Below are 26,200 nucleotides of genomic sequence, written 5' to 3' on the forward strand. Positions count from 1 at the left end.
TCCTGTTTTTAAACTATTTTTTCTATAGAAATAATGGTGCATGATTATATATATATATATATATATATATATATATATATATATATATATATATATATATATATATATATATATATATATATCCTTAAGTATTATAACTCTTGCCCTTAAAAAAGTGTAGATTAAATGCTCATTTTACTTAAGAAAAAAAGTGAACTGTTTTTTTTTTTTTTGGTGTTAGGAAAAAAATTTTTTTTGATTTCAACTTCGCATAATAGCTTATTTTGTCTTATTTTTTACTAATATGAAAACATATGGAAAAAATAAAGCAGATCAAATAATTTGAAAAGACTTCACAAAATGAATTTAACTCTAAGTTACTAAAATATGTATATGCTTCTAAATCTCCTATAATAGTTAAAAAAGATTTAAAGATCTTTTCTCCAACTTTCTATGATGTTTCATAACTTGAAATGTAAGAGACATGTTAAATTAGATGCCAATCTCATTGCACATGAAAAGCTGTTGTGTCAAAACAAAAACCAACTAACTTTCTAACACATGCTATTTCAGCTCTGAAGTAATTTAACTTTTGTATTTCCCTTAATGATGCCAGTTCCATGGATCTCAATTTTAGTATTTTTAGATTCTGTTGGAGTTTCAATGAAGCCAAACTTTCAATTTAAGATGAAGTTTTAGATTTTGTAAGGCATCGATGGTAATTGCTAATATCAAGTTTTTCATCTCATTAGAGAAAGAGAACTCATAGGTATCTCTTTTTTGTGTATAGCTCTTGCCAGCCTCTGAATTAAAGTCATTTTTTTTATCTTTTATTTTAAAGTCTCTCTTCCACAATTATCATTTTCCTAGCAATTTGTTGATCTTAAAGAAATTGATAGTCTTCTGGAATTTTAAATAAATGTATGAATTGGCATGTGACACAGCTTTTAAATACCCAGAAATGTTTTTTTCATACTATATGTTTTTTGCAAATACCCAGAAATGTTTTTTCATGCTCTATGGTTTTTCCAAATACCCAGAAATGTATTTTCATGTATATATATCTATTTTCATATATGTATGTATGTATTTATGTATGTATGTATGTATGTATGTATGTATGTATGTATGTATGTATGTATGTATGTATGTATGTATGTATGTATGTATGTATATTATGTGGTATATTTACAGAATTGTTGTATATATACATGTTAACAAAAAAATATAAATATATTTTTAATTGTTAATATGTATATGTAATTTGTTGTATATGTTTACAGAAAGGTACATATAAAATATTCAAGTTGTTGGTCTTTTAAATAAGATGCTCCGTGTTCCAGTGTCCAAACTTAAAAAAGATGCTCTGCTTAAGTCTCAATCCCCCTCACATATTTTACCAATTTTGCAATTACAATTGAAGAGACAAAATGGCTCAACTTCGCAAAACCTTAAAGAAACAAGTACAAAAAGTAAAATTAAAAAGCTACTGATTGCAAATCGTGGAGAAATTGCTGTGCGAATTGCAAGAGCTGGAACAGAGGCAGGGATTCGAACTGTTGCAATTTATTCAGAGCAAGACTCTAAACAAGTTCATAGACAGAAAGCTGATGAGGCATATTTGGTTGGAAAAGGAATGCCACCTGTAGCTGCATACCTGAACATTGGAGAGATTGTTCGAATTGCAAAGGTATATATACATTTGCATATCTCTGATGAGTAGGTAAAGTTTTAGGAGAAATTCTTTTGTTATTGAATTAGGCATTAGGTTTTTTATATGAATGTTCATCACATTATCATTTTGCCATAGCTCTTACAAAATATACATTATAAACAAATTAGAAAGTTTATTTTAATTAACTAATAAGTACTTTATAAAGATCATTATTTAATGAAAGCAAGTATTTTCAAAGCAAGTCATACAACAAATTTTATAATTGTGGTTATTTGTTCAAACAAGCTGCAATCTTTTACAGAGTTAAATTTTTTGTTGATTTCTCAAAAAAATAACTCAAGGCAGATAATTTATTACTGCTACAACTAAGGATGATATATAGCCTCATGATAATAATGGGAGTGCCAGTGATACTGGCCACTATGTAGAGTAAGGCATCCAAGTAACTTTAAAAGCCTTTACTTGAACTTAGTTCCTGATTAACAATTTCCTTCATAAGCTTATGATGCCAGCAGTTTTTGTACTTTTATTTTGAAAATTCTGTGTTTTGTTTAATTATAATGGTTTAGGAAATAAGCTATATGCAGTGTATTTCAGTTGATCCTGTGAGTAAAAAATATAAATAGTGTAGCTTGCGGTATTATAAGTATTATAAAAAAATATAAACATTATATCTTGCGGTATTATAAGTATTTGTATATATACTATTAAATAAATTCAAATACAGTTTTTTGATTTTTTTTATAATTCACATTTGAAAGTGAAAAACTTCAAAATTTCATACTGGAGTCGGTTACAACAGTTTTTTCTAGTTTTTTTTTACCTTTTTTTTTAGCTTACAACCGCCTTCACAATTTTCATCACCAGAAATTCTGTAAATTTTTTTAATGACAATATCATGATTTTTTAAAAATATTTTAAATAGAAAAGAAAGTGTCTATAAATGGAAATCTACCTGTTTTATAACTATGAAGTTCTCAATTGGATCTGAGTATGTTTGATCCTAAAGTACATCCCAAAAATTTTTTTGTAAAGTGATCACTTATTTTGAGTAAAAAGAACAATTGATGTAAGGTCCTTGACTGGCTCATACCCTAGGAACTTAGAAACTGCAAACTCACCCAAGAGTTCAAGAATCTGAAATAACTTTTTACTATTTTTTTTGTCATCAAGCCCCCCACCATTTTATTAATGTAAATGAAGTCTTTTTTTTTTTTTTTTTTTCTTATCTATATCTTCAAAATCTCTTAATCTCTAAGTATAAATATTAGTATAAGTAGTATTATTCTTCATTTATAATATGGAGTTTTGGTACAGAAATGATCTTTAATATCTTTGTATTATCATCTTTATCAAGAAAGAATTTATGAAATTGCCCAATGTAGTCATGTGTTTTTTAGATTTGCTCCACAATCTAACTACCTACATGAATAGACTTGAGCTTTCCAACTGTTCTTAAATCTCCTTGAGACAGTTTTCTATATAGTGAATGGAAACATTTGGTTTTTAGAGAACTTTGATTCCAAACTAGACCTAGCATTATCCTTTGTAAGATGTTTCACAATAGTGTTATTTTATGATACTGAAAGGTCCTTTCTTGATGACACTCAGTATATAACTTAAAATTTGCTTCTTAAATTTTTGTTTTAAAAAAACAAACAGTATAAGATACTGATTTTTAACTGGCAATAGGTTTTAGCCCACAAAGAAATAAAAAAAAGTAAAATAAAATTCAGCTCTTCATTTTTATTTAAAACCATAAGCAGTAGATAATAAATTGCTCATAGAAAAAAAAGCAGCATCTCTTTATATAACATTTTTCAAAAGTTGTTACAAATTTTAAACATTTTTTAACTCCTTTAAAATGTTATCAATGTGGAATTAGAGAGATTTGTAGTAAGCCATATTCTGGAAAAAGAAAAAAACAAGTTCTCAGATTTTTAATATTACTGGACTTGGTTGTTACAGCCAATATTGTTCAGAGATTTAAAGCCGGCAAAAATAAAAGGAATAGAAAAGAAATTTGCTCAGCAGCAGAATCCAAGGCACGAGTAGCAGAGATATTAAGAATAACACAGATTCTATTGAGAAAAGATACAAACTGCATACAGAGCTAATTTTAAGGTTCAAAGAATGAGATTCAGCTAAGTGCCATCTACATGCTTAACCCAACAAGTCCAAAGTTTTTAGATGTATCTTTACAAATCCCAAAGCTTCAAAATACCTTGAAAATACTGTATATAATGCAGGTAAAACTGAAACAATCCAAACAGCGCATTTGAGAGGAAAGTAATTGAGGAAATAAGCCTAAACCATTCTGAAGCTACATTTACAAAGCCATACCACAGCGCAAGTTTTTCACTTTTTTTTAACTTCCTAAAGTTATATTAGTTGAATAAATTCTTGTCTCTTACAATTAAGTTAAATGTTAGTGATTCATTATCATTGAAAATTATTAATTAAGCCATTAAAAATATGTATATTTGAGAATAAGATTGTTTATATCAATTTGTTTTTTCATGCAGGAGCATGATGTGGATGCTATTCATCCTGGTTATGGTTTCTTATCAGAGCGTCATGACTTTGCTCGTGCTTGTATTAAAAATGGAATAAAATTCATTGGACCCTCTCCAGAAGTGCTTCATATGATGGGAGACAAAATAGAAGCTCGTAAAACAGCTATAGCAAACAATGTTCCAGTTGTGCCAGGAACTGATTCCCCTGTTAAAAGATTAGAAGAGGTTTGATTTTTTTTTTAATAAAGATTGCTTTATTTAATTACTATCTTACTTAAGTATTAATAGTTTGTAAAGTAGTTTCTTATATTTACAAGTATGTAGAGTAAATTAAATATGCTTTTGCACATTCTTAGTTGCCTATTTTATTAGGTTGTAGCATTTTGTGAAACGTTTGGTTACCCTGTCATCTTGAAAGCAGCCTATGGTGGTGGTGGGCGGGGAATGCGTGTTGTAAGAAATGAAAGTGAGCTTGCTAAAATGTTTGAATTGGCAACATCTGAAGCAACAGCAGCATTTGGTGATGGTTCAATGTTTGTTGAAAAATTTATTGGTAGGGTAACAATTAATTTGATTTGCATGAAGTGTATGATTTACATGATTTTTATGTGTGAATATATTTTAATACCCATGATCTATCAACATGTGCATGTGCATGATGTTAGGCTGGCATAATTTTGTTAAGTGTTTTAAAAATATCTTTTTAAATGTTTCAGCAATTCTCTAGAAATGGTAAAAATCCTATGAGACTATGTCAATGTAACATTTAGAAATTTTCCTAATATAGTTTTTCAAAATTTACTGATATATGTGTTCACTAAAAAAGTAATTTTTAGAGAAGAAACTAAATGTATTACAGAAAGCTAGAAACTCAAAAATATAATTTTTCAAGTTATTTTTTAAGTTTACAAAATTCATCATGTGATAATATTTGTTAAGTTTGTGTAAGCTATAGCTTGAGTATTTTTATTAATATAATAAGGTATAAATTTTGTACACTTTTAATAATGTGTAAAGATTGCGGAAATAGTTCCCATATTTGTAGCTGAAAGCATTTCTGAGCATTTTACATGTTTAATAACGTGTTTTAAAAACATTTGTTAAAAAAGATTACATATTGTAGCAGCTGGATTTATAGCAGCACTCTTATTTAGTTTATTAAGTTTATTACTAATCTTATTAAGTTTGAATAAAAAAATTTTTAATAGAAAGTCCACGCCATATTGAGGTACAGATTATTGGTGATCAATATGGCAGTGTTGTTCACTTGTTTGAAAGAGATTGTTCAGTACAACGGCGTCATCAAAAAGTAATTGAAATTGCCCCTGCTCCACTACTTGATGAAGGAATTCGCAAAACATTGACTGAGAGTGCAGTTCGATTGTGCAAAGCAGTTAATTATGGAAATGCTGGCACAGTGGAGTTCCTCCTTGATGAGAAGGGAAACTATTATTTTATTGAAGTAAATGCCCGGCTTCAAGTGGAGCATACAGTGTCTGAAGAAATCACTGGGTTAGAAATATTTATATTGAGTTTATTTGTTTCTAAAAAATTTTAAGTTTTAATTAGTTTCTAAACAAAGTGGATGGATTTGTATATAAAACGTGTAAATCAGAAGCTAGCAATAAGTTGAGTGGTGTCAAGGAAGGTTTTTTTTTTTGTCAAAAGCAAGTTAGACTTTTTTTTGGACAAATATCACAGAGAGCACTAAAATTAAAGTATTTTTTAGAATAGATCTTGTTCGCGCACAAATAGGAGTAGCTGAAGGCAAAAGTCTTGAGGAACTCAATCTTTCTCAAGACAAAATTATGTGCAGAGGGTATGCAATACAAGCTAGAGTGACAACAGAAGATCCTGCAAATAATTTTGTTCCTGACACTGGAAGAATAGAGGTATGATACTTGTAGTGATGAAAAACTACATTTATTTCTGTAATTATAAGATGTAACAAATGTAGTTTCTTGAATTGCAATTTTGACACATTAATTCTACCTAATTGCTAAGTCCAAACAGAATAAAGTTTATGAAAACTCCATTATTTTAATATGCATCAGTACTTATGAGCACTTTTTTGCTACTGTAATTGTTCAGTTGTAAATTGTATTTAGCAAACATTAATAAGTGATTAAAATAATTTTACATATGATTATACTTAATAAAAAAAGGTTTTTTTTCTTTTTTGATTTTGCCAGGTGTTTCGTAGTGGAGAGGGAATGGGAATCCGGCTAGATAGTGCATCAGCATTTACTGGTGCAATTATATCACCTCATTATGACTCTTTATTAGTGAAAGTTATTGCTCATGCAAATGACTTTAAAGATGCTGCTACAAAGTTGGAAAGGTCACTAAGAGAGTTTAGGATACGTGGGGTAAAAGTAAGTAATTGTACTGTAAAGATATTTATAACTAAAGCTTACAGTCTTTTTTGTTTTCTTAAATGTGTATTAAGGTCTATTGATTTACTTTTTGTAAGGAAAAAGAAATGTTTGCTTTTTGATTGCCATTCTGTAAATGACATTCAAGAATTTTAATGGAAATGATAAAAATGTATATTTCTAAACTTCCCAATTTTCATAATACTTTTACTTTAAGCAGAGAGAGTTAATAATCATGTCTAATTCATTAACAACCCTGCAATAATTTAAAAGCTGTTTTTGTTTATTTGCAAATTTTTTTTTCAAATAAAAACTGCTAATAAACTTACTTGTATGTTTTTTCTAAAAAAACTTATTTTTTATTAGACAAACATTCCCTTTCTTTTGAATGTATTGCACCATCCTGACTTTTTAAGTGGGAATGTACGAACTGATTTCATTACCAACTATCCTGAGCTTATGAAAGTACAACCAACACAAAACCGTGCAAACAAGCTTTTGTATTACCTTGGGGAATTAATTGTGAATGGACCACAAACACCTTTGGCTACTGGCTTAAAGCCTTCAAAAATTATTCCAACAGTGCCAAAGGTTCTTGATATAATTATTTTTGTAATATTGATTGATTTTATATTTTAATTATTATTGTTGATTGTTATTGTTGATTGTTATTGTTGATTGTTATTGCTGATTGTTATTGTTGATTGCTATTATTGTACTTAGTAACATTAGTATCATTTTTTGTTATTTCTTGTTATTACTATTGTTTCTTTTTGTTTATTTCTATATTATTATGATGGTTACAATTAACAATATTGCAATTCTTATTTTTTGTAGATTGAAAACAAGAATCTGTCCAGATTCAGTCGGCCAGGTGGCTTTAAAGATATATTAAAGTCAGAAGGTCCTGAGGGTTTAATTAAAGCAGTTCGTCGTGAGAATAAATTGCTTTTAACAGACACAACATTCCGTGATGCACATCAATCATTGCTTGCAACAAGAGTGCGAACACACGACCTTTTAAGAATATCTCCTTTTGTTTCAGATAAACTTTTTAGCTTGTTCAGTTTAGAATGTTGGGGAGGTATGAAGATTGCTTCTTATTTTTAACTTGCTCATAATTGTTTTATGTTTAATTTTTCATTTACATTTTAAAGCCCCCTAAATTTACAAAAAGGAGTTTGGAAACTAAGATTGAGAGAAACTACGCTCAGATTGAAGGTTTAGAGCCATCATCAATTTAAAGTCAAATCCAGTTTCCAATTCAGTAATGTGGCATTTTTAATTGATGCCCCACCAATTGATAAGTCTACTGTCTGTACCTATCTGTCAATTATCTTTTTAAAATTGTTACTTGTTATTATTTTTTTATTTCTCTGAAAAATCCATATTATTTCCAAATGCTTAAGTTTAATTTTGAATTGAAAGACTAACCAAGATAATTTTTTAAGAAAAAGAAGCATTTTATGTTTTATTTTTGGTGGATTTTTTAGGTGGGTTTCTTTAATAGCAATTAAATGTCAAAAGTGAAATTGCGTTTTGACATCTTGTAAGTTTAATGAGTCTAAAATTATTTGTAAATGATTATACAGTATTATCTGGAAGATATTTTATTGTAAATTTAAAACATAAGGTTTAGTGTTGCCCTTAATCCAAATTCTCTGAAAAAATGGGCAATAATACAAAACACAGTTCATCAAATGCTACTTCCATTATTTGACCAGAATAATTAAAGTAAGTTTAAGAAGTAATTTACTGTTTTGTAAAATTTTTAATAGACTTATTACATACTATTGTAAATGCAGTATCTAAAATATTACAGTTTTTTTGTACACAAGTTTTTTTTTTTTTTGAATAAACCTTAAAAATGATTAAAAAAAAAAAGTTAAATGATTAGGATTTCTTTTTGTTTTTTTTACTGTTGTTGTTTTTTCAATATTAAATATGTTGGATATTTTTTAAAAATCTTCTGTCAATGCTTTTTCAATTTTACTCCTTTAAGATAAAAAGTTTTAATTTTATTTCTTAGGAGCAACGTTTGACGTTTCTTTAAGATTTCTGAATGAATGTCCTTGGGAGCGATTGGAGCAATTGCGTGAAAAAATACCTAACATACCTTTGCAAATGTTGCTAAGAGGAGCCAATGCAGTGGGTTACACTAACTACCCTGACAATGTTGTCTTTGAATTTTGCAAACTTTCACATAAGTATGGCATGGATGTGTTCAGAATTTTTGATGCCCTTAATTATTTACCCAATTTGCAGGTTTTTATATTTATATTTTTAATTTATAGTTTATTTATTAAGTTTCCAATATCCTAAAATTGTTGCAATATTGTTCAACTTTCAATAATTTAATAATACTTCATTTTGAACCACATTTTTCTAAAGATTGGGATTGATGCTGCAGGTGAAGCTGGGGGAGTTGTTGAAGCTGCAATATCTTACACTGGTGATGTTGCTGATCCTTTAAAAGAGAAATATAATATTGATTATTACATGAATTTAGCTGAGCAGCTTGTTAAAGCTGGTACACATATTCTTTGTATTAAGGTATATTTATAGTTTGTTATGTTAATAAATTAATCATTCAGATTGCTTTAGAAATAAAAATCAATTGAAGGTACTTTTGCCTCGTGAAAATTTCTAAATGAGATTACTTGTAAGAAATTAGTTGATCAAAATAACCATTTTGAAAAAATATTATTCTTTAGTTTTTATATTTATTTGCTAAAAGTTATTTTTAACAGAAGAATGGCTTTTTCTGTTTCTTACAGAAAATTGGTTTTGTATACACTGAATAATTTCCAAGAGCTTTTAATGACAATCATGAAACCAAAGAAAACTAAATCTTTACTCAAAAGACTGTATAAGCTCAGTAGTTAAAATTTAACCACCAATGTCATCATGTATCTCAGAATGTATTGATTTTTTAACTCATAAAGTACTTAATAAACATAGATAACCCTGAAAATTTCAAACAATTACAGAAATATGGATGGTTTAATCCATAGACTACCCTTGAATCCTCTTATATTTTTTTGGAAATATTTACATTTGAACTTCATAGTAATGCTCTTATGAATCATAAGTGCATTACTATGAAGTCAATTTAAACAAATCAAATCTTAGTTTTGCTTTTTTTTAACACCACTAATTATAAAACAACATTACTTGATGGTTTTGAGTATCAATTATTTTTGAGAGATTTATATTCAATAATACTGCTTGTTTATTTTTTCATGCAGCCAAAGATAACTTATATTTTCCTTATCATGAGTTATCATTTTAAAATTTTTATCTCTGATATTCTAAATTAATTCATGGAATTCCTGTCTAAAATACACCAAATTTTAAGCTACAAGTAGCAACTATTACTTAAAATATCTTCATTTTAAAATGTCCCAAGTTTGGCTTACGGGCTTTTAAGATAATTAAGAAAAGTTCTTGAATCAGACTATTCACTTGAATGTCACAGGTCTGTCATCTAAAATTATGTCATCTAAAAATGAAAAAAAAGTATGTGAAGTAAGTAAGTGAATACTCCAAGACTCTTTAGATCTATTTTCAGCAAAATTTTGCAATTGGGGAATACACAACTTTGATATTTGATATACCTTAGAAATTCTTTAAAATGTTTGATGTGATTTACAATATGAAGTATAGAACAGAATAACCAAATATTTATACTGTCTGCTTTCTTGTATACTATAATATTGCATATTTTAAATATAAATTTTCACATAGGATATGGCAGGTGTACTTAAGCCTGAAGCTGCTAAAATTCTTATTGGTTCATTACGTGCTCAATATCCAAAACTTCCTATCCATGTTCACTCTCATGACACTGCTGGTGCTGGTGTTGCTTCAATGCTAGCTTGTGCTGAGGCAGGGGCTGACATTATTGATTGTGCTGTTGACTCCATGTCTGGAATGACATCACAGCCAAGTATGGGAGCTATTGTTGCTTGTCTAAAAAATACAGAACATGAGACAGGTATGATAACTCCAAAATAAAGTAATTTTGATTTGCTATTTTTAGATTTGTAATTTGTGGTAAATAACATGCTCTTTACTTTAAAGACATTTGCTTCTATTATCTTGTGTTTTTGATTTTGTTAGAGTTTTATTTGCTTTTATCTTTGTTTTTGTTATTTATAATTTCTGTATTACCATTACTTTCATAATCAATAATTGAGTTTCCTATTTTATTTTGTTTCCTATTTTATACTTAATTTTCTTAACTTTGCACAAAAAAACACTTTTAGCACAAAAAACACTTTTAGCACAAACGCGATTGGAAAAATGAAGCTCAACATTTTAATCCAGCACAAAAAATTAGTACAAGGTTTTTCAAACTTCATCAAATTCCATCTTCTGATAATCACAAACAGCTCAAATCTTGTATATCACTTATCACTGGCATTTTCTTAACATAATCAGTTGGCATTTTTAACATCATGAACCACTAACATATTCACATCATTATTCAACATTTCAGATATCCAGCATTGTAATTTTTCTTGACTTGATAAAAAAGTAAAATGTACATCTACCTAAAAGTTTACTTTTCATTTAGATAAGGTTCTGGATAATTATTATTTTAAAATCCTTTTTCAGATCTTCAACTTGAAGATATCTTTCAGTATAGTTCTTACTGGGAGCAAACCCGCTGTTTATACGCTCCTTTTGAATGTTCTGGTACAATGAAAAGCGGAAATTCAGATGTGTTTGTAAACGAAATCCCAGGTGGTCAGTATACTAACTTGCAATTTCAAGCATTCAGTTTAGGACTGGGTGATAAATTTACAGAAATTAAAAAGAAGTATTCAATTGCGAACAAAATTTTAGGGGATCTTATCAAGGTAGCTAGAGATTATTTTCTTAATTTTTTTTTTTGCAATTAAGCTAAGGTTGCCAATATTTTACCCATCTAAGACTATAGTTTAAAATGAAGTCAGTCTATTACATAGGAATATATATTTAATTTTGTTTCATTCTCTAGCATTTTTTTGTTAAGTGGTTAGAAAATTTAGAATTTGAAAAATAGTAATTTTTGGTGAATCAAAAAAAGCATTTCTATGGCTAAAATTAGGAACAAAGTTTTTTGATTGTACCTTTAAATGTTGTACCTTAAGGGATTAAATTTTTTCAATTCAGCCCACACCTGAAATGGTAGATCAGATATGTTAAAATAATTTTAAGCTCAAAAAGTTTGATGTCAGATTATTTTTAAGATTTGCACCAGCCCACAGTGGGCCAGATATATAGGATATGGTTGACAAAACCTAATTATTACCCAATTGCTCCCCAAACTCATTTAGATATATAAATAATCATTATATATGAAATAATATTTATTTTTATCAAGAATATTTTAATTTTTAATAACAAAATTACAATTAATAGGCTTAGTAAAAAAATTTTTTTTAAATCAAACTTCTTTTCAAAAATCAAACAACAAATTGTGTTTAGCTACAAAGAATAAGAAGAAGGTGGAGCTGATTCCCTCAGCAAAGCCAGAACTTCACTGGGGATTTTTTTAAAACTCTTACTATTTTTGTTATGACCTTTTCTGAATGATGTTATGACAGGATCACTAGATACAAGTAGTCTGTTAACCAGGTCGCGATTTGTATCTATTCTAGAAGTCTTTCTACTGAAATCTTCCCTAAACTTTTTAAAATCCTTGTTGCAGGCCTCTTGTGCTTCCTCTGACATCAGTCCAATTGGCAAGTACCGTCTAGCAATAATGACATGGCCATGAACTAAAATTTTGTGTACTGATTGTGACATGTAATACCAGGAATACTTAGATATGTAAAGTTTAAGAGCAGTAATACAAAACTCTTTAAACTTGACAGTACCAATTTCAAATCCAGATGATAAAGTGACTAGAATGATGTAAAAATAAAATAAAAGAGTTTCATCTACTTTCAAAATTTTGGCAGTTGATTGATAGTCTGCAAAGGCTCGTCTGGCGGTGTTTCCATCATTACTGGTACCTACAAATTGCATATATGTGATAGTTAACCTGATGATTCATATACAAGTATTTATGTAATTTCACTTACCAGATCCTCCACTTTTTGGGAAATCCACGACCAGTCCCATTTGGTTCATAAATTCTGTCTGGATACGTTTCTTCATTTGCTTAACATTTTCCTTATCTTTAATAGCTCTAGACTGCCACTTTTGAGTTTCCAGCTTGTATCCAATATGTAATACCATTTCAAAAAACCTAATCCAGGAATGCAGGCTTTATATTTCCTTATATTTCCAACTTTATATTTCCCCGGTTTGCATCCTTCCATTTCTTTTGATATACTTTTAAAAACGCAGCACATCCAGTAAAACCCAAATTCATAGAGACTAGAATAGCTTCTACAGACAAAGAAAATGATTTATCACTAGGTTTTAGTTGGTCATGCCATATACGTTTATGGACATCACTTATCTTCATATCAACTACAAAAAAATGATTTTAACATAATAAGTGCAACCACTATAAACTAATATAACATGAATATGGCCATTATTTTCATTTCAGCTACATTTAATTAGGCTAGTATAATAAGCACAGCACCTATTATTAACTAAAACCAAAAAAATAGGTTTGTCACTAATAGCATTTTACGAAAATATCTTTTTTTAAATGTTTACCAAACTTAAAGGGGCAGCTAAGAGCAGAATTAAACACCACCAACAGGCTATACATATATTGTATTAACTTATTTAACATTAATAAGCTGTTCCAGCAGGTTCTAAACTATATGCGCCACTTTTAATATAATATTTTGATATTATAAATAAGAATCTTGCCTTTATATTTCAAAATGAAACTGTGAGTTTAATACAAGACCTTGGAATTTGTGGTGGTATTTTTCGTAAAGCTATAAAATTAAATTTTAATAAAGTGTCAATTAATTTCGCATATGTTAAATAGTTTAAAGGTTATTCATTGTCATAGTTGTAGGTGATATATCTATTATAAAAATTAATAAATGAATTCCTAAATATATTCAATTGTAAATGATATTTGTACATTTATGATGTACTATCAAACTACAAATAATGTTTTAAACCATACATTATGCTCTTATATACATAATATACTAAGTAGTTGGAAGTATTTCGAATATTTTTTTTTGAGGTTTTATCTACCACCTGGCCCACTGTGCAGCCCAATATAAATCAAAGACAATTTTCTGAAGTTAAATTAATTTGCTATGAACATGTTTTCCATTTGTAAAATGGAGAATTATCATAAGAAAAAAGGGAAAGAATAAATAAATTTTGTAGTTTAAGGCAAAAGTTCTTTTAAAATTTCTTATTAATGTTTTCCTGAACAAGAACTAATTTCAGGAATTCCAAGTTTATTCCAGTTTATCTCAGTTTATCTTTCAATCCCTGCAAGAACAGCTAACCTACCTTTTAAAAACTTTTTCTCCCTCTGTCATATTTTTCCTATGAATTTTTATAAAATAATTAACTGACTTAACAGTGTTTCTTATGTAATCCCTGATTTTATTTTCACCCATCAAAACTAAAACTACAGCTTTTTAAGATGAGGAGTTTGAGCACACAAATTCACACCACTACCAGAATTAACAATAACACTGCTCACTGCTTTACATAGCTGTAAAACAGTGTGCTGTTAAACCCTTTCAGGATCAGGGTTTTGATTTCAAATTCACTATCAGTTGCGTTGCTATTATTGATATTAACAGACTTAAAGAAATTTTCAGTAATATTTTAAGATAGACCTTACCCGATATGATTATATTTAGATCTACATTCCAAAGTGTAGTGAAATTTCCAGACCCCCTAAGCATCCTTTCTCCTAGCTGATCTCTAAGGAAAGCTATGTCTTCATTTCAGTTTATCTTATTTTTACTAATTTTCCTGTGGCTTTTCATTTATTCACATAACCCTTTTTATTTGTTTCAGAAAGATGTCTCTTTCTTACTGCAACAAGGTTTTTTCTTTTGCTTAGAATTTTCAGCTTCATCCAGTACTTCAACAAATTCTTGATCACTGAAATAGAATAGGTTTTTACAATTTAGTAAAAATTAATTAATTGCAATAAAGTTCTTATTAAAAGTTAGAAGTTATCTTTTTAGCATATGGTTTTTTCTGTCAACCTATCTATCAAAAAGAAATTTAGTAAAGTTATTGATTTGAAAACATTACTTATTTTCTGGGCTGTTATTACTTCAAATCTGCCATTTATCTCCGGAGCTATAACAAATCCAATGACAAAATGTTTTATTCTAGTAAATAAAGATCAATGTTCATAGAAATTTCATGCTTGTTGTAAATGCAACCAAATACAAGCAGTTGCAACCCAAAAGACACATAAAAAAGGAAGGGACTGGAATTTTTCTCTAGGGACAAATAATAAAAAATTTTTTTATATTAGTTTTGAAAAATGCCCCTTAATGGGGTTCTTCCTGGTAGCTATGGTTTTTTAAATCTTGCAATTGTTTTGTTCAAGAAGAATAATGCAAGGGTCAAGCAGTATTGAAACTTGATCACATAATAAACAAGAGTCTATTATTGCATTCGTAAAGAATAAAAACAGGTGCATGCAAGCACTCAAAAAAGAGATTAATCTTTTCATCTTTCTTCTAGACACTACAGTAGTGATGCTGGATCCATCAAGAATATGTGAGGTAGTAAGCTTCCATGCTTACAGAATTCAATTCAATTAAGAGAGAAGTATTTATGCTGATGCTTGTAAGAATATGGAAAAGGTAGACAACAAAAGATTAACTAATGCACTAAGGCAGGTTCAAAAGAGCTGGGGAAGGTATGAAACCAGAAGCATTGTCCCTATGTTAGAACCAGCAGATAAACCAGGAAGTCTTTCAAGAAAATCTTTTTACAAACAACGTGGATTAAAAAAAAAAAAAAAACATAAATTAAGAATAGTTTCAAACAAGCTGTAGAAATTATTGATAAGCTCTTTTTTCATGGATTTGCATGAGAAAAAGCATCATACTGTGTAAAAATTCAAAGCAGTTGAAAGAGAATGTCTGAGTTACTTAAGTACATGGGTCAATGAAAGGCAAAAAGTTGATAAATCTTTTAGAAAAAAATAAAGGAGAAAAAAGAAAAAAAAAATCAACAAAAGGTAAACACCAAAGAAAGGAAAGAAGAAAGAAATCAAATTCCTCCTATAGAAACTCAAGTGTATTCGCAATATAAGCAATGTCCTCTCTGTCTTCAAGTTAAAAGACTGTAGTAAGTCTATGACGTTGGTAAATTTCAACATTGTTAAAAACATAAATAGAAACAACATTAATACATATTTATAATCTTTATATTGTTACTGATGTCTGGAGTGTGTTAAGATTCCTGATCATAATTAAGAAGCAGAGATGTTTTCAGTTTATATCATTTTTCACAAAATGCACCCCAAAAAATACACCTAGACTTTTTGAATGCAAATGCCAGAAACTAAGCTTAAGGGCATAACAGTTTAGTGTTTTCCTTTAAGTACTAGTGTTTAGTTACTGCAATCACTTTTTTTTCAAACTTAATTTGAAATTTTGAAAACTCAGGGTCAATTTTCTAAAAAAATTGAGATTTTGAAATTCTAAACTTTTGTCTTTCTGAAGGTGTATTCTTTTTCACACCTTAGTTTAGCTTTTGGATATTTCCTATGCTGCCTAATTCCTTGTGGTTAAAAGTAAATAAATATACACCCATTTTGACATACTCTCTTCTTTTACTTCTACATTTTCTGACCGTATAGTTTTTAGGGTGTATCCAGCTGTATGGTAAAAGTACAATTAAGGTGCAATACCCGAAAACTTACCCAAAGTTTTTTTTAAATAAACAGGATTTTTTATTGGAAATTTCTTCAGTTAACTTTTTTTTTTGCATTAACTGCTTAATTTACGCTTTTTAATAAAAAATAGACTTCGTTTGGTATAGGTAACCCCAACATCGAAAATTGTTGGAGACCTGGCTCAGTTCATGGTACAAAATAATCTTGACGAAAATGACGTTCTAAATCGTGCACACGAGCTTGATTTTCCATCGTCCGTTATCGAATTTATGCAGGGACATTTAGGGCAACCTTATGGAGGATATCCTGAACCTCTCAGAACCAAAGTTAGTTTTTTAATTTTGACACTATTCTATAGTTTTATCATTTGTATATGTAATTTGTATTAGGTGTGTAATTTATGATTTTTCATAATTTTTGTATAGATTATGATTTTTAACATTAATGTTTAGATTTTGAAGGGTAGAAAACAAATTGATGGGAGAGCTGGTAAAGAGTTAAAGCCTGTTGACTTGGAAACTGTTAAACAAGAACTCGTCAAAGAGTTTGGTGAGTCTTTTTTGCGGTTTCATGATTTCATTTACTTTAAATGAAATATGGGAAGTACATCATTTCAAGTTGTACATTAACATTTTTTATAATAAAAATAAAAAATAATAAAACCCATTTTCTCAGGTTCGTCAATTAGCGATTGTGATGTCATGAGTTATTGTATGTATCCAAGTGTATTTAAAGATTATGCAAGGTTTCGCGATGAATACGGCCCAGTTACCGGACTGCCAACTCGCTTGTTTTTTGTGGGTCCGGAATTAGGGGAGGAAATAGAAGTGGAAATTGAGTTGGGTAAAAATCTTCACCTAAAAATTTTAGCTGTGGGAGATGTAAATGAAACAGGTCATCGTGAAGTATTTTGTGAAGCAAATGGTCAGTTACGTTCATTTTTAGTCGAAGACAAAAAAGTGGCTAAGGTAAGATATTTAATTCATCTGTTTATTCATTTAAGAATCCGATTTGATTGCTATAGCAAGTTGCTGAAAATATCTGCAGTAAAAATATTAAATTTTTTTTTTTTAGACGGTTATTCGAAACCCTAAGGCAGTTAAAGGTGTTAAGGGTTCAGTTGGTGCCCCTATGCCTGGTAAAGTAATTTCGCTCTGTGTAAAGGAAGGAGATAAAATTCGAAAGGGTGAGCCAATCCTTGTTTTAAGCTCTATGAAAATGGAAACTAACGTGACTGCACCTGTCGATGGTACCATATCTAGTATAACTGCAACTGTTAATCAGTCGGTTTTGGCCGGAGACCTTTTAATTACTATTGACCCTTGAATAATTTTTATTATTTGTGAAATTCGTATATTATGTGTAAAGTCCAAGTATTCTTCATGTGATGTTTTCTTACGGTTAATAAAATGAATTTTTTTATCGCCAATTCTTTCGCTTGATGAAAATAAGTATCAAGCTTTTTTTTTTTTGGTTTTTGTAAATCTGACGTCTCAGAAAATCAATTTTCGGTGACTTCACCCTTTTCTTGCAAGTTATCGTTGGTCAACAGTCTTCTTTTGGTATACTTATGAAAGTAGAAGATGTTTCCCATAGAATATGAACATGATTCTGTAAAAAGGCTACAAATAGGCATGGTTAAAAATGCAGCAAAAAATAATTGTTGGGTTGGAATAAAAAAATTTTCGCACTTGCGTCGTTACAAATGGAATCTCATTAGAACGCGGGAAGTTTCTAGAATAATTTAGCAGTTCCTTTTATTGAATCAACTGTACATTATTTTCTAGAAATTTTCACGCAAATATAAAAGCGAGTACATGTGATTCAGTTGGACATCAGACTTCAAAGCAGAGATATTTGACATAGCGTTTTATATGAGTTTCAGCTCGGTTATTACGCCGGTGAGGTCGAGCATAATATGTCAAGTCCTAGGCCAAGGCAGTATTACCTAACGCACTTGTCAAATTTGTTTTCAACTTTTTCGTTCCAACGAACATCTGGTCGTATAACTGAAATTGATTCTGAAACGGTGCACAAACTGGTGGAGGATACAAAACTCATTAGCTGCCTGTATAGCCTCTACACTTCGATGTTTTCACACATTGCTGTACTGTCTTCATTCATTTGGAAAGGTTCTAAAGTTGGAGATAAAGGTTCCCAACAGTCTATCGTAACATGAAAAGGACATGCGTTTGGAGATCTGCACATTCTTGCTCTCCAAAAAGCAATGCTTTGACTGGTTAGATTACTTAACTACTGGCGATGAGAAGTGAGTACTTTATGTTAACCACACACAAAAGCGTCAGTGGGTTGGCGCTGAAGAGCGGGCAGAACTAGAGCCCAAAGTATATCCTTACCAAGAGTAGGTCATGTTATCAGTGTGGTTGGATGTACATTACATCGTGCGTTTCGAGCTTTTTCCTCTTAACACCACCATATTTGCTGACTATTACTGTCAACAACTGGAAAGACTCAGGCAGAAAGTCACTCAAACGCCGTCGCAGCACCAAATGATTTATTTTCTCCTACGACAATGCGCTGCTACACACGGCTAAATAAACATGTCTTAGCTTATAGACATCGCTCCGACTGACCTCCTTTTCCGTGCCTTTCAATTTAAAATGTCAAAGAATAGTTACGATGATATTTGCCGACTCAAAGCCGACATTCGTAGATTCTTCGAGACGCAGCTAGGCAGCTTCTAAAAGAATTGGATCCAATCCTTGCCTAATAAATGTTGATTGATAATGATGGCGATTATATTGTAGATCAATTGTGCTCATTCAGAGGGTGGTAAGGAATTAAACTATTTTATGAAAGTGCGAAATAATTTTCTTTCCAACCTAATATTTATTCAAGCTTCTATTATCAAAAAATTATGAGCAAAAGTGTCATTTTTAAACAACACAACTTAGTTTCTGAGATTTGTTATCAGCTTCTATTTTTTTTTTTTTAAATAAAAGTAATTATTATAACATGTTCAACAATCTAAAAATTTTTATTCCTCTTGGATTGAAAGTCTTTAAATTGTTGAACTTGACCTGGGCAAGGAGAGTTTTGGCGATTGAGCATTTTTTTTGGTGTTAGTGGAAAAACTTTAAATGGAAGTTACTAATGTTTTTTTCTTTCAATTTTTACTTAACCTTTACTTTTTGGAGCTTTATCGTAGCTCCAAATAGCTTCTAAATGGCGCTTGTTTATTGATTCTTTAAAGCGGAGTTTGAAAGCTGTGCTATTACATGATGGCAATCAAAGGCCTTGCATACCAAATGCACATTCCGTTCATTTAAGTGAAACACATGAAAACATGAGAATATTCCTCGAAGCAATCGATTACAAAACTCATCAGTTGAATATTTGTGGTGATTTTAAAGTCATAGGAATGTTAATGGGCATGTAAGAAGGGTTTACAAAGTTCTGTTGTTTCCTGTGATTGTGGGACAGCCATGCTACTGCAGAACATTATGTCAAACATGACTAGCATCAAAGGGAGTATAATCCAGGAAGAAATAGTGTCCAATATAATCCTTTGGTCGAACCTCAGAAAATTCTTTTACCACCTCTCCATGTTAAGCTTGGCTTAATGCAGAAATTTGTTAAGGTGGTACACCAGGGAAAAAATGAAACTGTGAAATATTATATTAAAATGTATCTTTTTGATGAAAACTTGTTTTAATAAAGTGTTATAATTATTTTTATTTAAAAAGATAAATTTTAAAACTTATTAAAAATGCATAATGGCGGAAAAAAGAACAACAAAGGCTGTATTTCAAAACATAATATCTTTATCTAATGAAAAGATTATGGATTAAAAATCAATACAGTTATAAAACAACTTATTATATCCCGTTTAACCCATGCATTTTTAAATTTTTTGAAAATTACTCTTTTTATCACGAATTTACTAAAAAAATTGAAAATTTTTGACTTCCTCTATAGATTTATAGCAATAACTTTTTATCTAACCAAATCCAAGAAAAACCCATGGGTCAACCGGAGCATTAATATTAAATAAACATTTCCTGAAAATTTCAGCTCATAAACATAAACTGTACTTAAGTTATCATGTTTTGAATTTTAAAAAACCCTAAAAAAACATTTATGCAAAAAAAACAAGAAATAAAAAAGAATAGATCATTTTGAAGTATTAAAACTACTAAAAACCACCAGCTACATAAAATTCTTTTTTCTTTTCCTGTTCAGCATCACGGGAAACCATTTTATTTAATCTTAAAGATTTTCTCCTACTTTTTCCTTCATTATTCGATTTTAAATTCATTCGTTTAACACGAGCAATATTTGCTAAAATTGATTTTTTACAAGTTACTAAACCGATTAAACCATAATACTTTAGTACATTTAAGACACCATTTGCACCATCATTGTAATGGATCACTGCTGAATGAACACCCATTTCAAGAACATTTTTCCCTACAAAGTTGTTTTTGGGTACACGAGACCATATCAAAGAGTTTAATGCTTCATTACCATTCTGAGTTTCACCATGCAGGCATTTTTTTGAGTAACCCATCAGCTTGTAGGTCTTGGATAATAGGAAGAATTAAAGTCTTTATCCATGGTGGAATTGACATAGATGAAGTTATATTTTTCTTGCTACTATTCCAGTACTTACACCATGTTTTAGTTGTTGTTCTAGGGCAAAATTGGTGTCGATAATCATTATCAGGAGAGCTAGTAAAATGAAAGAGTACAGCATATTTACTTCAAAAGTTTTTTTTTTACTTTTTTCTGGTTTATTTTTTGATAAAACTCTTAGTGAAGTGTAAGTACACGTAGACCAGCCACAAGCTAAGCAGTTCATAATGAGTAAATGAGAAAAACCCATTCTGTGACTTAATTTATCTTCAATTAAAAGAGGAGAATAACAGCACTGACAAACTGTTTTTGAAATCAAACTTTTTAATATGGTAAAATTAATCAAAACGAAATAGTTATCAATTTGTTTATCATCAAAACTTTCAATACTATTGTCAGTAACTAGTTTCTTAGCACTGAGACTAATTGGAACAACTGATGAAGATGGAGATGTTAAAGTCTGAACAGTAGAATAATTTTTATTAGGATGACATCCATTCCATTTTCTTTTAACTTTTCTAGATAATTTTTTTTTACTTGACATCTTAACAAAAAAAAATCAAATAAGCAACAAGAATGTTTGTGCTCTGTTTAATAAGGTTTGTGACTTCTATCAATGCAGTTTAGACCGGGAAAACAAGAGCAATTCTTTCTTGATGACTTTATACTTTCATCTCAAAATTGCTATTGAAAAAAACAAGTCCAAAATCACTTCCAAAACAAGTTAAAAACTTGTTGCTATGAGGTTGCTAGGGAGTTTTATATGATAGTGGGGCTCAAGTAGGTCAAAGTTAAGCTATATATTTAAACAAGTATGTCGAAAGTTTTTTTTTAAAAGTCAACTTAAAGAATTAATCTTTCATAAAAATAAAAAAAAATAAAAAAAAATTTTTTTTTGTCATTTTTCTTCCTGGTGTACCACCTTAAAGCGATGGGAAATGATGATTCCGTAGGATTTCAGTACCTGGTGAGGTATTGGATTATGCAAACTTCATAGATTTTTTCAATGTTGAAGAAAAAGAAGCTCGATAGACTTTCACATTGATTTGTCAGGACTTTCTGGGCAATTTCCCACCTATAAAGTTGGCATTCAGAATTTGCTCGACGCCTTTCAGAAAATGGGATGTCGCATATCTTTGAAATTGAATTTTTTGCGTTCGCATCTTGACTTTTTCCCTGAAAATCCTGGAGCTGCAAGTGGTAAGCAGGGTGAATGATCTCACCAACTTATTTAAATAATGGAAAAGCGCTAGCAGGGTTTTTGAGATGAAAGCATGATGGCTGACTACTCTTGGATGTTATATCGCGATGGACTAGATAGAATGCACAAAAGAAAATCGTATTCACAGCAATTTTAATGTTACATTTTTGTTCAATATATCTGTGCTTATTAAACTGATGTCAAATATTCATGGTCTATAAGCTAAACAACAATTAGTTTTTATTACTTTTGTATGATTTTATTTTTATAATTACTTTTGTATGATTTTATTTCCTGTAAATTTCTCAAATATACATAAGAGCTATGAAACCAATACAATTTTAGTATCTCATGAACAAGACGTGCTAAAAGAAAACTAATAAGATATTTGGAATCAGCATAAAAAACTGATTTAGAAAAATGTATTTTAGTTTATGATTAGATGAAAAAGTTCTTTTTTATTAACCAGTGTAATCAACTCATCATCATTACTGTTTCCATAATCCCAGTAATCAATATCATGTCTATTTGAAGACTGTAATATCTCCATATTATCACATTCAATTATATTTACAACTTCCTGAGTATTCAAAAAAAAAAAATTCATTTTCTTCAACACCATTTGTTACTTTCTTTACTGCTCAGAAGTCATTTTTTTCTATCACTGGAATGCACGGCAGACCTAATTAAAAACATGCAAAATTATCATGTTTGAAAATCAGAAATCTATATGCATAATAGCTGTTATGCATAATATATTGATGAATATGTTTCAAAAATATTGATTAAAGATTTACAATATTGACTTATTTAATTTAATATTAAATCAAAAAATTTAGTCAATATTGTAAACCTTTAACTTACGCTTAATAAACGTATTAAAGGTTTGAAGCGTAGATCTCAACTCAAACGTCCATTTTTGGTCATTAATTGGTTGTTAAGCGTTAAAACTTTTCGATCAAGTTAGACTAAATCTTGTCAAATCTGGACGACTTTGCGATTACTACTGAGTAAATAAGTCTAATTGTAACAATTACACCATGTAATTGCAACAACTACACCATGTAATTGCAACAACTATATCATGTAATTGCAACAGTTATATCATGTAATTGCAACAATTATATCATGTAATTGCAACAGTTATATCATGTAAATAAAGTAAATAAATACTTAAATATAGTGCTTACGGTAGTAAGTTGTATGATGATCAACTTGTGAATAATCTGCAACATTCTCTTCAATAACCTCAGCGTAGTCCTTTTATTAGACAGCCTAATATCTTAGTTTTCTACTGCATGGCAAAATAATTGCACGTGCTTCTGATTATGGAACAGTGAGTTGTCGGAAATGCAAGCTTTAGAAACAGCCATAAAAAAATTGGGAAATAAAATAAACTTTACAAAAAAACAAAAAAAAACAAAACAAAAAAAAACAGCAAAAAAATCTTTGACTACTCCTGTGCGACTCTTCCGAAAGTGACGAGAATACAATCTTATAAACTTTAAAATTCTTAAGAATTAAAATTTAACAAACAGTACTTAACACTAACAACTAACAAAGGATTACAAACTTTTATTTATGATAAATTTTAAAAAATGCCTAGTCCCTCTATTTTCATCGCCTAACTAACCGAAGATTAAAAGTTATTTTAAATTCCTACTGTATTAATTTCCTATTTGCAACGTAATATTATTGACGCAAACATCAACCTTTGTTGACAAGTCACAAGCAAAACAAGGGACTGGTGAAACTTTCATAGCGCGTAACCAAAACAAGGGACTGGTGAAACTTTCATAGCGCGTAACCAAAAAAATAACATATCCGATCTAACTTATTTCTGGACAAATCAAATATCCAAAAAACCAATCTTGCAAAAAAAAAAAAAAAAATCTCACTCTCTTTAACCTCAAAATCATTCCAAACGTTTCCCGATCATATTACAGATTTATAAATGTTAATACAAATTATAGATTTAATATGAAAAAAACAAGAACCTTAGCGGCTCACTATCTTTTAAGAAATGGCGATCGTTGTATTATGGTCAATCATAGAATTTTTGTAAGAAGGTTTGAAATTTACGTATTGTGATTGGGTGTAATCGTTACCGAGGTAGCTTTCTCTCATTTGAATGGGTTTTTCCATAAAGCTCTCTATTTCTTTATCAAAATGGCATTCATCACTTTCTGTGGAAATGCTTTTAAAAGAAGCAGCGTTGTAGTAATTCTTCTGCTCATCAATGTCAAAACTGAAGTAACTGTTTTCTTGCGCAATAATTTCCGCAAAGTGTTCTCGCAATTGTGTAAAAGTTGGACGCTGTAGTGGGTTTTCATCCCAGCACTTTTGCATTATATCATACCTATATACAATTAAAAGAAAGTAATTATGGCTGACGAATGCCGCTAGATAATTGTATTTTTTCAAAACTTTGATTCTTAGGTCACAACGTATTTTTTCAGTCACAACGTGCAAGTTGAGAACCCCGTAAAAGTACTTATTTTGCACTAATCTTGTTTCCGAGACCTATCTTTTAAATTCAAAACAGTTACAAATCTCTACAGTAAATATTATAATCTCCATTTTTAATCAGTTTATAAGCCATTTTATAAGTTATTGAAGGTTTACGTTAATATTTTAACAAACTTTCAGTGCATAAAAATAAATATAAAACTTATACAGTATCGGACAAAACATGGTGGACAAACTCAAATTTAGAACAAAAGTTGATCAAAAACTAAAAAGAACTAGTAAAACAATTGTACATATTAATTTTTAAATATTTTATTATGTTCTTAACAAAATTTAAAACGTTTGAATCATACTAAGAATCACAAAAAAAATTTATAACACATTTTTCTCAACAAACAACATTTTTCCTTGGACAAAACAAGGTGGACAAATCAAAACGAAGCTTTTTTTTTTAAGATTTCATTGTCTTTATTCAATTTACCGCATTCTTTTGTTTTCACTTTTATCATAACATTACTCTAAAATAACAAAATAGATTTTGGAACGTCTGGCCAATTATTTTTTCAATTAAACTAAAAATAGATTTAACTCGTGATATAATGGGATAAATTGTAACTTAAAATGGCTTACATAAAATTAGGAAGTGTTTTACGTGAAAATGTTATTAAAGATTTTAAAAGCGGAAAACGTCAAGCTGAAATTTGTAGAAAATATAATATAGCTAAATCGACTGTAAGCAAAACTGTCAAATCATTTGGATCTCGTGACTGCTATAAAACAAACCATCGGGGCGGACGTCCAAGAAAAACATCACAAAGACTAGATCGAATAATTGTTAAAGAGCTTAAAAAAGACCCATTTTTGTCATCCACAAAATTAACCCGAAAACTTGAACTACAAATCTCTAATCGCACTGTGCGACGAAGAGCTAACGAAGCAAAATTGTTTTCTCGAATGCCTGCCAAGAAACCGATAACTTCCTTTAAAAATAGAAAGCTAAGACTTGCGTTTGCCAAAGCACACCAAAATAAGACTGTAGACCAGTGGAAAAACATACTTTTTAGTGATGAATCAAAATATAACCTTTTTGAGACCAAAGAACACCAGATTCAATACTAAATATACCAAGAAGGTGTTAAGCATGGAACGTCTGCTATGGTTTGGGGATGTTTCTCAGCACTAGGAACTGGTCCTATTCACAAAATTAATGGAATTATGGACCGCTTTGTTTACAAAGATATAATGGAAGATGTTATGCTACCACATGCTGAATGGGAGATGCCCCTAAAATGGATTTTTCAATAGGACAATGATCCCAAACATACGTCAAAAATTGTAAAACAATGGTTCAAGGACAAGAATATCACCATAATGGAGTGGCCTGCACAAAGCCCTGACTTGAATCCCATAGAAAATTTGAGATTAATTACGTCTATGCCCCGAAGAATGAAAGAAGTAATTAAAAGTAAAGGAGGTCCCACCAAATATTAAGTTAATTTTTGAATTTTTTTGAATTTTCAGTCGATTTTTTGAATGTCCACCTTGTTTTTTCCAAAGAAAAATGTAGTTTGTTAGGGAAAATGTGTTTTAAAA

General features: G+C 29.8%; 3 protein-coding genes across 8 annotated transcripts in view; 1 reads left to right on the forward strand and 2 right to left on the reverse strand.

Annotated features, from left to right (window-relative positions):
* Positions 1 to 1,246: 1,246 nt before the first annotated feature.
* Positions 1,247 to 17,770, forward strand: LOC145182562 (pyruvate carboxylase 1-like). Its single transcript, XM_080057735.2, has 16 exons — positions 1,247 to 1,669; positions 4,180 to 4,395; positions 4,543 to 4,723; positions 5,379 to 5,682; positions 5,900 to 6,062; positions 6,363 to 6,545; positions 6,912 to 7,136; positions 7,383 to 7,629; positions 8,575 to 8,810; positions 8,937 to 9,098; positions 10,293 to 10,542; positions 11,166 to 11,410; positions 16,488 to 16,667; positions 16,794 to 16,890; positions 17,017 to 17,309; positions 17,416 to 17,770. Exons 1-16 carry the CDS (start codon positions 1,307 to 1,309, stop codon positions 17,665 to 17,667), a joined length of 3,597 nt encoding a protein of 1,198 aa, XP_079913861.2. The 5' UTR covers positions 1,247 to 1,306; the 3' UTR covers positions 17,668 to 17,770.
* LOC149889597 (uncharacterized) lies at positions 11,910 to 12,890 on the reverse strand. The gene is made up of 2 exons (XM_090084154.1): positions 12,620 to 12,890; positions 11,910 to 12,550 (listed from the first exon to the last, which is right to left on the reverse strand). Exons 1-2 carry the CDS (start codon positions 12,774 to 12,776, stop codon positions 12,021 to 12,023), a joined length of 687 nt encoding a protein of 228 aa, XP_089940280.1. The 5' UTR covers positions 12,777 to 12,890; the 3' UTR covers positions 11,910 to 12,020.
* A 4,605-nt stretch (positions 17,771 to 22,375) lies between the features above and the next one.
* LOC145183259 (uncharacterized) overlaps positions 22,376 to 26,200 on the reverse strand; it is a 35,441-nt gene continuing 31,616 nt past the window's right edge. For 4 of the 6 annotated variants that reach the window (XM_090085594.1, XM_090085593.1, XM_090085588.1 and 1 more), the window contains 4 exons: positions 24,136 to 24,497; positions 23,329 to 23,495; positions 23,003 to 23,141; positions 22,376 to 22,820 (listed from right to left, as the gene is read on the reverse strand). In XM_090085594.1, coding sequence (XP_089941720.1) covers positions 24,155 to 24,497 — 343 coding nt within the window. In that variant the 3' untranslated portion in view covers positions 22,376 to 22,820; positions 23,003 to 23,141; positions 23,329 to 23,495; positions 24,136 to 24,154. Of the gene's footprint in view, positions 22,821 to 23,002; positions 23,142 to 23,328; positions 23,496 to 24,040; positions 24,498 to 26,200 lie in introns of those variants that run through there. The other 2 variants (XM_090085592.1, XM_090085589.1) reach the window with 1 other exon arrangement.

The sequence above is a fragment of the Hydra viridissima genome, unplaced genomic scaffold (genome assembly GCF_058129835.1).
Source record: "Hydra viridissima isolate aposymbiotic clone 2 unplaced genomic scaffold, HvirCarnegie_v1 scaffold_4, whole genome shotgun sequence".
In the NCBI taxonomy this organism is placed as follows: Eukaryota; Metazoa; Cnidaria; class Hydrozoa; order Anthoathecata; family Hydridae; genus Hydra; species Hydra viridissima.

Bases quoted from the DNA above. Each gene is read 5' to 3' on its own strand.
- LOC145182562 (XM_080057735.2), top strand. From the start codon at position 1,307: ATGCTCCGTGTTCCAGTGTCCAAACTTAAAAAAGATGCTCTGCTTAAG. The intron at 7,137-7,382 runs GTTCTTGATATA...TATTTTTTGTAG, and splicing joins TTATTCCAACAGTGCCAAAG to ATTGAAAACAAGAATCTGTC. The intron at 11,411-16,487 runs GTAGCTAGAGAT...CGTTTGGTATAG, and splicing joins TTTTAGGGGATCTTATCAAG to GTAACCCCAACATCGAAAAT.
- LOC149889597 (XM_090084154.1), bottom strand. From the start codon at position 12,776: ATGGTATTACATATTGGATACAAGCTGGAAACTCAAAAGTGGCAGTCT. The intron at 12,551-12,619 runs GTAAGTGAAATT...TGCAATTTGTAG, and splicing joins CCCAAAAAGTGGAGGATCTG to GTACCAGTAATGATGGAAAC.